The sequence below is a fragment of the Geospiza fortis genome, unplaced genomic scaffold (genome assembly GCF_000277835.1).
Source record: "Geospiza fortis unplaced genomic scaffold, GeoFor_1.0 scaffold1, whole genome shotgun sequence".
Classification (NCBI taxonomy): Eukaryota; Metazoa; Chordata; class Aves; order Passeriformes; family Thraupidae; genus Geospiza; species Geospiza fortis.
The window spans coordinates 7,898,363-7,909,836 of record NW_005054320.1 but is presented as its reverse complement, the minus strand read 5'-3'; the positions used below and the strand labels follow the sequence as shown (position 1 = coordinate 7,909,836).

General features: G+C 54.1%; 2 protein-coding genes across 2 annotated transcripts in view; one reads left to right on the top strand and one right to left on the bottom strand.

The window, feature by feature from the left end:
* ACRBP (acrosin binding protein) overlaps positions 1-6,858 on the top strand; it is an 11,438-nt gene extending 4,580 nt beyond the window's left edge. The window contains exons 6-10 of the mRNA XM_031056717.1: positions 5,334-5,466; positions 5,635-5,814; positions 5,912-6,079; positions 6,155-6,241; positions 6,720-6,858. Coding sequence (XP_030912577.1) covers positions 5,334-5,466; positions 5,635-5,814; positions 5,912-6,079; positions 6,155-6,241; positions 6,720-6,845 — 694 coding nt within the window. The 3' untranslated portion in view covers positions 6,846-6,858. The remainder of the gene's footprint in view (positions 1-5,333; positions 5,467-5,634; positions 5,815-5,911; positions 6,080-6,154; positions 6,242-6,719) is intronic.
* A 268-nt stretch (positions 6,859-7,126) lies between these two features.
* LOC106631805 (protein Wnt-4-like) lies at positions 7,127-10,550 on the bottom strand. Its single transcript, XM_031056716.1, is given in 5 exon segments — positions 7,127-7,279; positions 8,465-8,899; positions 9,740-9,905; positions 9,907-9,931; positions 10,427-10,550. Coding segments are annotated over 5 exon segments (903 nt in total).
* Between the last annotated feature and the right edge of the window lie 924 nt (positions 10,551-11,474).

The following is an 11,474-nucleotide window of genomic DNA, read 5'->3' as shown; positions in this document are numbered from 1 at the left end:
CCAGACCAGGAATGTGCCTGGGGAGCCCCCAGGCACGCCTCGCTTCAGCACAAAGTGAGCAGGGAGAGGGTGATCCAGCACTGTTAGTGCCTGAAAATGGCACCGTCCTTGCATCCTGAGCAGAGTGAGTTTAGTCTGGGCCTGAGCTGCAGGCAGGGCTTTGTGCCATGCCTGTGTTTCCCCACACTGTGGCCATCTGCAGTATGCAATCACCTCTGCACTTGTCCTCGCCCAAACACGTGTCCCGGGAGTCTGGGTGATGTGCAGAAACAGTGTCCTTGCACACACAGGTCCTTGGGATGTGTCTCACTGTGCTCCTTGCCTCTCAGTGTGCAAGGTGAAGCAGATGTTTCTCAAAGCAGCCTGGCCTGAGGAGCCCTCCCAGGAGTGCTCTGTCCTCACCCAAGGGAGCTACAGCAGCCCTGGGCCAGGAAACGGCCAGGAGCTGTGCAGGGCCACTCCTTCTCCTGGAGCATGTGCACCTCTGTGCACTCTGGATGCGTGCACAGCTCTTCCTCGTGTTCCTGGTTCCCCATTCTGTGTGCACTCTGGATGTGTGCACAGCTCTTCCTGGTGTTCCTGGTTCCCCATTCTGTGTGCACTCTGGATGTGTGCACAGCTCTTCCTGGGGTGTTCCTGGTTCCCCATTCTGTGTGCACTCTGGATGTGTGCACAGCCCTTCCTGGGGTGTTCCTGGTTCCCTATTCTGTGTGCACTCTGGATGTGTGCACAGCTCTTCCTGGGGTGTTCCTGGTTCCCTATTCTGTGTGCACTCTGGATGTGTGCACAGCTCTTCCTGGGGTGTTCCTGGTTCCCTATTCTGTGTGCACTCTGGATGTGTGCACAGCCCTTCCTGGTGTTCCTGGTTCCCTATTCTGTGTGCACTCTGGATGCGTGCACAGCTCTTCCTGGGGTGTTCCTGGTTCCCTATTGTGGTTTGGAGGCAGCACCATGGCAGTTCAGCACAGGGCCTGCCCCAGGCCAGCTTTTCACAGGTGCAGCCCTTTCACACACCCTCCTCTGCTCCTCTGGCCTACGGATGTGTGAGGAGCTCATGGAGCACACTGAGCTCTTCTCAGCTGGATCTGTTTGCCTCTGTCCTCAGGTACCTGGGGCTGGGGACAGAGAAAAGACCTGCCAAAGGATATCATGCTTTCACTCAAAGTCACTTTTTGATCCTTTGGTACCTTGTGGCTGAGGACCATTTGCTTTGATTGACATGCAAATATTATTTTGCTTACCAAGAGGGAAAAAAAAAGGTGTCTAGATGTGGTTTTCATGGAGAAGTCATTTTGGTTTCGTGCTCTTGCAGGCCAGTGATGTTCTTGTAAGCGCACAGATTTCGTGCCTCATTGCACATCTGTGGTTTCTCTTGAGCAGGCTGCACACCACTGCCTCAGTGCAGCCAGAGATTCACTTCTGCATGTAAAGATGAACGGCATCATGTTGTTAAAGCCATAACTGTCTCCTTGCAAGCCTCTAACATGTGTCATCCTCCCTCCTAATATCATAGGAGGCTTTCACAGCCTGGAAAAAGTTTTCCTGGCTATGTGCTCTCAGGCAAAATGGTGTTTCATTGAGGATTTCGTTCTCCCTGCCTCTGAAACTGAGCCTTGCTGTGAGTGAGCTCTGCTGGGATTACTGGGGGACTGCTGTGATGGCAGATGACACTCGCTGCTCTGCTGCAGAGCTTCTCAAAGCCACTAATGCTGACTGTGTGTCTGTGACTGGCAGCCGAGCCCCATCAATCATGCTAAGCAAGGCTTAAAGCCCCACTGAAGGATAAAAAGGCGAGATAGACCGCGCCTGTCAGCTTTGCCACATCCCACCTCCTCTCACAGGGACTTCAAAGCATGACCTAAAAAAGGGGCAGAATGCCTGGAGGCACTTCCATTCGGGCAAGAGGAGCAGTGCTGGGTGGGACTGGGCGCTGTGCACAGGTGCCATTAAGCGTCTGGTTTAACACAAGGTGGGCAGGGCTGTGATGGGCACAGATCCCAGAGCTGCGTGTCTTCCCTAGGGTCTTATGCCCAGCAGGACATCCAACCTTCTTATCTATCCCCTGTGGCTTGTGGCAGCTGCTCTGGCAGCTATTGCAGTTTTCATAGTGCCTGATGAGACCAGCTGTGATCTTTAGAGGGAGACAGGGCAGGGGTAGTAACACAAGAAGAATCTGCAGGTCTGCAATCGTCCTGTGGTCTTTCTGGTAGCAGTGAATCATTCATTGGGCAGGAAGGGGAAATGAAAATTATTGCACCTATTTGCTATTTTTAGTCCTTATTGTGCTTTCTGCCTTATTTCCTAGTATTTCCTCTCCTCAGAATTACCTCTAAACCGTGATTCAGTCTTGCAACAAGCTAAAGAGAGCTCTGCAGCCCTTACCTTGTAAAGCCTATGCAACTCTCATTTTCTGCAGCAGCTTTCATTGTCCCTTCAAAACAGGCCCATGTTCCAGCTCTAAGTGCACTACCCAGTGATGGGATTCAGCATTTGGATACATGGAAAGACATCAGCCTCCCTTCCCTGCCTTTCTGTTTGCAGGAAGAATTGCCCTTTTCCCCAGAGCTTCCCAGTGTTGTGTCATTTGTCAGCTACAACCCCTGCACCCCTTTCAGCACCACAGCTGTCCTGGACCCAGATCTTATTCTGTTGGTATTCACAGGTGGATGCTCACCTGTGGTTCACATCAGCCCAGCTTCCCCCAAGGCTGCTCCGAGCCCTCTCAGAATCCCAGAACTGCTAGGGAGGAAGGGTCACCTGGAGCAGGTGACACAGGACCATGTCCAGGTGGGTTTTTATTGTCTTGAGAGGGAGACTCCATCACTTCCCTGGACAGCCTGTTCTTCCAGTGCTCTGCCACCCTCAATATAAAGATGTTCTTCCTGATGTTGAGGTGGAACTCCTTGTGTTTTAGTTTATGGCCACTGCTCCTCATCCTGTGGCCAGGAACCACTAAAGAGAGTCTGACACCATCCTCTTGACACCCACCCTTGAGATACTTGTGTGCAATGGGAGATACACACACTCCTGGTGACTCCCCCTCCTCCTCCTCCTCCTCCTGCTGCTGCTGTACCCCTCCAAACAGTCCTTATGTGGTGCTTATCTACTTCAACCCCAGAGGCTTTCATTTTAAGGCCAGACCCTTCATTAAAAATACCATCCCCAGGAAAAAAAAACTCTCTTTGAATTATCATCACCCATAACCAGCCCTGGCATGCAGTCAAAGATCTTTTTTCTCTTTTTTTCTCTTTCTGAAGCTGTTAAGAGTGGCTTTTTCATAACTGGTTTTAGTTTCCTGCAGCAACCCCCCTAAATCAGAATTTACCAGGTGCTGGAAAGCTGCTGTTCTCTCCTTATCTCCTTTTCTGCTCGCCTCAGGTGCTCCCTGCACCTCAGCCAGCCAGTATCAGGAAGGCTCAGCAGCCGAAAGCTAATGGCCCAAATCCTTGTCATTACATGGCGGGAGAGGCGGATGCTGCTCACCAGCACTCCTCAGAGATACCACTGAAGCAGGCTCTGTGTGTCCTTCCACATCCTGAGATGCTGAAGTATGATAAGCTGATACCTGAAGTTCTCTCTTTTGCGTTGGATCAACCACTGATCTCGGCCCACAGATTCTTCTTAATCCTGGTTTGGTTTTTTTCCACGTTCCCTTTGGATCTTTGCCTCAGAGTACCCGTCAGGCTTTTTCCAGGGCAGTGGTTAGGACAACAACATGCAGAGGTGCTAATCTGGGGAAGGATTTTCATTAGAACTCACTTTAGATAGAGCCATCCCTTTCCCTGAAGCATGGTGAAACCTCTGTGCATTCACAAACAGCTCAGCAGCACGGCAGTGAGTGGAGAGAACCAGCAGCAGTGCTGTTATACTCACCCAGAGGTGGTAAATCAGCTCATAAATTTGCAACTGTGAGGCCAGAAAACCTCACAGCAGAGATGGAGAGCAGAGATAGAGGTGGAAAAGAACATGACAGAGAGCACAGCAGAATTTCTTGGTAAACTTAGGCAGTGTGGCACAACTCAGTTTTCTGTGAAGCTCATCACTTTTAACATTCAGGTGTAGGAATTGCCCTGCTCAGCACAGGACATGAAGTCATGTCTGGTGGGCCCCAAAGAAAACAACAGTTGTATGTGGTTGAGCCACAGACTCCTCTCCCAACAGAAGTTTGGGATATCTTTTTGAAGTCTCTGAGCTGTGCAGGAAGCACTCATCAGCTGCTCCCATGCTAAACACCCATGGTGTGAGGAAGATGTAGTTTGCTTCTGGTTTGAATGGATCTTGCCCCAAATTCCAGTCACCAGAAGTCATTACTCTTCCACCTGCTGACAAAGAGAGCTTTCCAGCTGAAGCCCTCCTCAGCAGAAGGGCTGGCTGATTGAATGGGAACCCACTGGTGTCTTTGCTCAGGTGAGGGATGCTTTCCTACCTTCTACCTCTAGGTGAAAGTTTTCCAGGCCTTAGGAAATCTCATCTTCGTGACCTTCCTTCAGGTTCTCTACCTCTTCTTAATTTTTTTTAATGCTAGTCTGAAGGTCTCCATGAAGTTTCAAATATTCTCAGGAACACTTGTCCATACATGTTAGCCCATGCATGCATTTTAAGAGCATTTTAACATAAGCAGTTGCTGCTCTTCTTTACTCTCTGTCAGATCAAAGTTTGTTTATTTATCACTGGCTTTGTCTCCAGACACAAGAGGCAAATATCTAATGAGCATGTTTACCTCTTCTGCATCATTGATGATGATTGAAACCAGCCATCCCTGTCTGCTAGCAGTTCTGTACCATGTTTACAAATTCCATTGTTCCTAAGAGATGCCAAATATTCTCATTGCTCTGATCCCATTGTCCTTACATTTTCTACTTTTAGCTACCCATGTCAGTTTGGATGAACAGTAAATTCATGGTTAACAAGTTTTTCCCCATTTCTGTCAAATACTTGGGAGGGAGTCTTAATATGTGACATCCTCCAGACCCAGATGGGGCTGCCCGACGTTCAACACTCAGCAGACATCTAACAAACATCTCCTCACTGCACACTCAGATGGATGAAATTAGGCAGCAGCTGCTGCAGGGGCCCTGGGAAAGCTCTCAGATCTGTGCCCCTCATCCAGTGCCTCTCCCATGCCCCAAATGCACAGCAAGCCCCTCTGTGTCACACAGGCACATGCAGACCCTGCAGAGAGCCCCATTCCTCTGTGCAGTTTAGCCAAGAGCCCAAGGCTGCTTGGGAAGGGATTTTTTACTTTGTTTTGGGGTTGTTTTCAGTTTCTAACTAAAGATGCATCTCTTGGGTTTGTAGCAAGGAATGACTCCCTCCTTCCCTTTCTCTGTCAGCCTTCTAGCCCTGCAGAATGATGAGGCAGTGCTGGTCCTGTGCTATGCAGTGCTGGAGGGAAACTGCCTCTCATCAATGCTCACCACGGCCTGGAAGGAGATGGAAAAAAGAGTCTTTGGGTTCGGAGACTCGGTAAAGACACCAGTGTCCACCTCTGGCCCCCACTGTGCGCAGGCCACCTCGTGAGAGAAGCTGACCTGGCTGGCCAGGGAGGCAGGAACATGGGAACTCCTCAGCCACCTCTCTGGGGAGGTTCCCAGTCTCCTTTTCCCCCCTGACTCCCCACTGGATGCACCCCAGGTGTGTGACAACCTCGGGCGGCACCACGTGGACCTGTGCCCCGACTGCGCCTTCTGCTCGCTGAAGAGGGAGCAGTGCCAGAACATCGAGAGCCTGAACCGCGTGCACTGCGACTCGGGCGCCTTCTCCCCCTACATCAACCCCGAGATCTCCGCCCAGCAGGGGCACATCCAGGGCCAGGTACCGAGCCAGCTCTGCCTCCTCCTGCTCTGTTCCTGGACTGGGAGCTGGGAAGGGGAGGAAGAAGCGTGGCTCACTTTATCCCACCCCTTTGCAGTCCATGTCCTCACAGACCCTGAATGACTACAACATGAACTTTCTGAGAGGGATGAGGATGGAGTACTGGTGCAGCCGGATGGCCATCTATGGCTGTAACGACCCTGCTGTGACCCTCTGGCTGAAGGCAGAGTATGAAACCTTCCCAGACACGGATAGCTCAGGAAAGGTGGGTGACCATCAGTGGGTGCTCCCATCCCTCCTTCTCCTCCTCTTTCTCTGACCTTCATTCCCTTGTCACCAGATCTGTGACTCGAGCGGGCTTCAGCACCCCGACTACTGCATGTTCAAGAGCTACCAGTGCTTCCTGAAGAGCATCTACAACGAGAGGGTGAGAAGCAGCTACGCTGCCTTTTGCACAGCCTGCTCTTCCATGGCTGGCCCTTCCACAGCCAGCTCCAAGCCGCTGCTGGACTCACTGGGCCACTGCTTTTCCTTCTAGGAGGACAGAATTGGGTGTGTTTGGGGGAGGTGGGGAGACAGACAGTGGCCCCAGCACAACTGGGGTGTCATTGCTGGGTGGGATTTGCACAGACCATGTGAGGGATGATATCCCTGTATATCCCTGAAGGGCAGGATCTCCCCCATCTGCTAAGCAGTAGCAAAACCCCAAATCACCAGAGCAGGACAGAGGACTGGCCTGTATCCTAGCAAACACACAGTGCAGCCGTCAGTTCAGCTGGTCCTCCCCCCTTCCCCCTGGTGCCCCCATCATCCTGGCCTCCAGGTGTCATCCACCATGGAGTTCTCTTTTCCTGGGGAACAAAGGGCAGTGGTAGGACCCCTCTGAACCCAGGCTCTCCTTGCAGGTGGTTCGTGTGAAATGCAGCCGTAACATGGCCTACCGGGTGCTGAGTGCCAGGGAGGGACAAAAGGAGGTGCAGCTGTGGCGAGAGAAATTCCGCAGCCTCTCCAGGAAGAAATCACAAAAATGATTAAAGTTTGTAAAGACCTTCAAGATAGTCAAGGCCTATGACCAAATACCACCATGCCCTCTAAACCATATCACAAAGCGCCACAACCATTTGTTCTTTGAACACTTCCAGGGATGGTGATTCCACCACTTCCCTGGGGAGCCTGTTCCAATGCCTGACCACCCTTTCAGTGAAGAAATTTTTTTCCTCGTATCTGCCTGAGTCTCCCCTGGTGCAGCTTGGAGCTATTTCCTCTTGTCCTGTCGCTGGTTGCCTGGGAGGAGACCAACTCCCACCTGGCTTCAGCTTCCATTCAGGGAGTTGTGGAGGGTGATCAGGGCTCCCCTGAGCCTCCTTTTCCCTAGGCTAAACAACCCGAGCTCCTTTTGCCACTCCAGAGCCTTCACAGACTTTGTTGCCCTTCTCTGGACACACTGCAGCACCTCAGTGTCTTCCTGGCAGTGAAAAGCCCAGAACTGCACACAGCACTCCAAGTGTGACCTCACCAGTGCAGAATACAAGAGGACAATCCCTGCCCTGCTCCTGCTGATCACACTATGGCTGATCCAGGCCAGGTGCCATTGGCCTTTTTGGCCACCTGGGCACAGCAGGCTCGTGTTCAGCTGCTGTCACCAGCACCCCCAGGTCCTTTTCCTCTGGGCAGCTTCCCAGCCACTCTGCCCCCAGCCTGTGCTGCTGCCTGGGGTTGTTGTGACTGACAAGCAGAACCTGGAACTTGGCCTTGTTGAACCTCATACTATTGGCCCCAGCCCATCAATCCAGCCTGTCCAGATCCCTCTGCAGAGCCTTCCTGCCCTCCAGCACACCATTACTCCCACCTTGATGCCATCCAGGAACTTACCCTCGATCCCCTCATCCAGACCACTGATAAAGGTTTTACACAGGACTGGCCCAGTACTGAGCCCTGGGGAACCCCACTGGTGACCAGCTGGATGCAAATCCACCCAGCACCACTCTCTGGGCCCGGCCACACAGCCAGATTTTAGCTCAGCAAAGAAGGCACCTGCTCAGGCCGTGGGCTGCCAGCTGCTCCAGGAGGATGCTGTGGGAAGTGGTGTCAAAGGCTTACTGATGTCCAGGTAGAAAACAAGCACAGCCTTTCCCTCATCCCTAGGCAGGTCACCTGGTCATAAAAGGAGACCAGCTTGGCCAAGCAGGACCTGCCTTTTATGAACCCATCCAGGCTAGGGCCGATTCCCTGGTTGTGCTGCGTGATTGCACTTTGGATAACTCGTTCCATAACATTCCCTGGCACTGAGATCAGACTGAATGAGGGGAGCCTCACTGTGGCAGTTCCTGGAACTCCTCCTGGAAACATTTCTCCAGCCAAAGGAAAAGGCATTTCTTGCACATCCAGAGACTGAGGAGGGACCAGAGACAGGGACTCTCCAGATCCCAAACGCAGCATGTGAGCAAGAAGCTTTTGTGTGCAGCTCACTGCGGCTGGGTTTTTTCCTCAAGTTTAGTGGTTTATTTGGCCTGTGTCCTCCAACCCTCCACCCAGAAAAATAATTCAAACCACAAGAGCCCACGGCAGCTGGCGGGAGGCTGTGGGGGGAGCTGATGGCACGCCTGGGCATTGGCCCTGCGGCTCTGCCGTCCCTCTGCAGTGCCCTCACGGGGTGCCGGCCCCGCCTGCGTTTGACGGAGCAGCAGCGGCGGAATTGCAGCGGCAGCGCTCCCGCACTTCGGCCCGGGCCGGCCCTGCCGCAGCACCGGAGCTCGCAGCCGTCCCTGGCCGGCCATGTCCCCTTGCACTGTGGGCCCGAGGTGCCGAGGGTGCCGTGCCGAGGGTCCTGCTCGCACAAGTCCCGACCGGCCCACAGGTAGAGCAGGCCATGAGCCGTGTAGGGCTTGAAGCGAGAGCTCTTGGGCACCAGGAGCTGGCAGGAACCCACTTGCTTCGGGAAAACCTCCATTGCCCCCTCAGACTTTTCCTTGAGGATGTTGCCCACGCGGCGAAAGGGAGGCAGGAGCTTCCATCAGGCTCGCACCTGGCAGGAGCCCGACACGCCATGGCACTTGCACTCCACCTTCATGTGGGCCAGGAGAGCCTGCAGAGCAGGAGGCAGCTGCCAGCCTGACCAGGGACACCATTCCCAGCACCTCCCATGTGCTGCTGTTCTCCCAACAATCCGCCCATGGGGCTGGAGATCAGGGGCGGGAAGGGGAAGGGCAAAAGTGTCTTTTTAATCCAGGCCAGTATGAGCAGAAGGAGATCCACTCTGGGAAACAAGATGGTTTGGGTCTGTAAGATTAATCCCTGAGGCAGAGAGAGGGATGGGGAGCAGTTCTGGCCTGCGGGGCTGTGAGGAGGGGACCAGATCTGGTCAGAGGTGGAGGATGTTCAAGGGACCAGATCTGGGCAGAGGTGGAGGATGTTCAAGGGACCAGATCTGGCCAGAGGTGGAGGATGTCCAAGGGACCAGATCTGGGCAGAGGTGGAGGCATTCAAGGGACCAGATCTGGGCAGATGTGGAGGCATTCAAGGGACCAGATCTGGCCAGAGGTGGAGGATGTTCAAGGGACCAGATCTGACTGTGACCCCTGAAGATGTCTGTCTTTATCGAAGAGAGGCTGGAGGGGCAGGGAAACCCTTCAGAACAGAACAGAGTAAATTATTTCCTGAATCATAGCTGGGGTCTGAAAAGGAGACTGCACAGAATTGAGTAGGGGAGGCTGGGACCCCCTCCACACAGGCAGGAGCTGGCTCAGGGTAATAAGCACAGTGCTGGGCTAGGAAAGGCAGCAGCATGCAGACTCCTCTGGGAGCCCTGGCTGCCCTGAAGTGCTTGTTGGGGTGTGGGGGCTGAACTGAGCTCTGCTGAGCCAGGAGAAGCCCCTGCAGCCAGGCTGGCTCCCAGCCCTTGCTCCTGCCCTTACCTTCCCCCAGCCTCATTGTTGTGCACGTTCATGAGCGCTTGGCTGGAGGAGACACCACAGCTCCTCTCAGAGCTGCCCACGAAGGCCTGAGAGAAGGCAGTCCCATGAGACAGGTTATCAGAGCAGCCTGACCACTGGAAACCTGCAGAGGAAACAGCAAAAGCAGTGCCGACAGCGGTGGATGTAAGCAGAGTCCCGTGTGCCTGCAGCGGGACAAGCAATGGCACCAGTCTGTGGAGGGCAAAGGCACTTATGGAGCAGAGTGTGGGAAAAGAGGCTGTGACTGCATGCAGGAAGGATGCCTTCAGATGGAGACTGGTCGGGAGAAATATATGTCAGGATGTTCACCCCATGCAGCTGCTCCCAAGCGTGGGAGTCAGTCAGTGACACGGCTCTGTGGCAGGGTGGGTGGCAGAGCCAGGGAGAAATTTACCAGTCTGTAGAGCTGGTACCCAGGATGGTCCAGTGGGACCAAAAAGCCAAATCTGACCAAATGGGAAGAAGTTTCTCCAGAATGCTGATGTGTGTGAGGGCATTCAGTTCAGTTTTCTCTGTGCTGACAGACATGATAGCATGTGGAAGAAGGACTGGCCACTCTGGGGATGGGTCCGGTGCAACACTAGCCCAGGAAAGGCTGATGTGTCAAGGGAACAGTGGGCATACTGGAGGGACTCATTGCCAAGCCTGCCCTCGCTGACCTTGCATGGTGGCCTTGCCAAAGACCTGCAGCCCCTGCAGGGTGGAGCAGTTCCAGCGGCGAGAATGAAACTGGCGCTGGCACTCGAGGACAGCCAGCTCCGCGCCTCGCTTCACCACCTCCATGGCTTCACCGCCTCCATGGCTTCCACCTGCCATCAGCAGACACAGACCTGCTCCTCCTCCAGCCCTGCCAGGCCTCCACAGCCCCTGGGGTCCCAGAGGACTGCCTGCAGGGAAGCCTGCTGGGCCAGGGAGCTGTGGGGCAGGGCAGAGGTCCAGTTGCAGATGGGCTAGAGCCAGGGCCTCACCCCTGCAGGACTAACCCTCTCTAGCCATATCTTAGAGCAGAAATGGGGCAGGGAAGGGAACTGTGGGCGTATTGTCTGTGAATTGGACCTTCTTGCTGCCCATTCTGGTTTGTACCTCTTCAGCCTTACCATCCCTCTCCCCCCATGCTCCAAGAGATGCCCCTTCTGCTTTTTGGTTGCCCAGGTTCCTTCTTCCACCCTGTTCTCACCCTATTTTCTTTGGAGACAGCAGTTCCCTAGGTGGCTTTCCAACCCAGACAATCCAAGCATAAAGCATGCTTACAGCCAGGTCACAGCAGCGACGTGCTGCACGTGGATCAGCATCAGATACAGCCACACCAGCTCCACCCTGTCCCTGCCAAAACTTCACCATCTTCAACTCCAGCGCTGCAGCTGCCTGAATCCCCTCCTGTGGCTTTCCACAGCCTTTGCCCAACAGCAGCTTTCACAGCAGCTCCAGCCCAGCGCTGGAAAGCAGAGGTAGCCCCAACCCTGGGCAGTGACTGTGGGCTGTCCAGGTGTGCCTGCCAGCATCAGAGACCCTGTGGCCTGCAGAATCCTGCTGGGTTGGCCCTGAGAGGTCATCCACACCAGTGCTACAGCCTGGGCAGCATGGTGGGAGAGCTCTGAGCTGGGGCTCTGGGGTGGGCATCCATCACAGGGAGCTCACATGGGTGGGGACAGCATTTGTGTCACACGTGTGGCCTGTACCATCCTGTCAGGAGATGAGGTGGTTGTC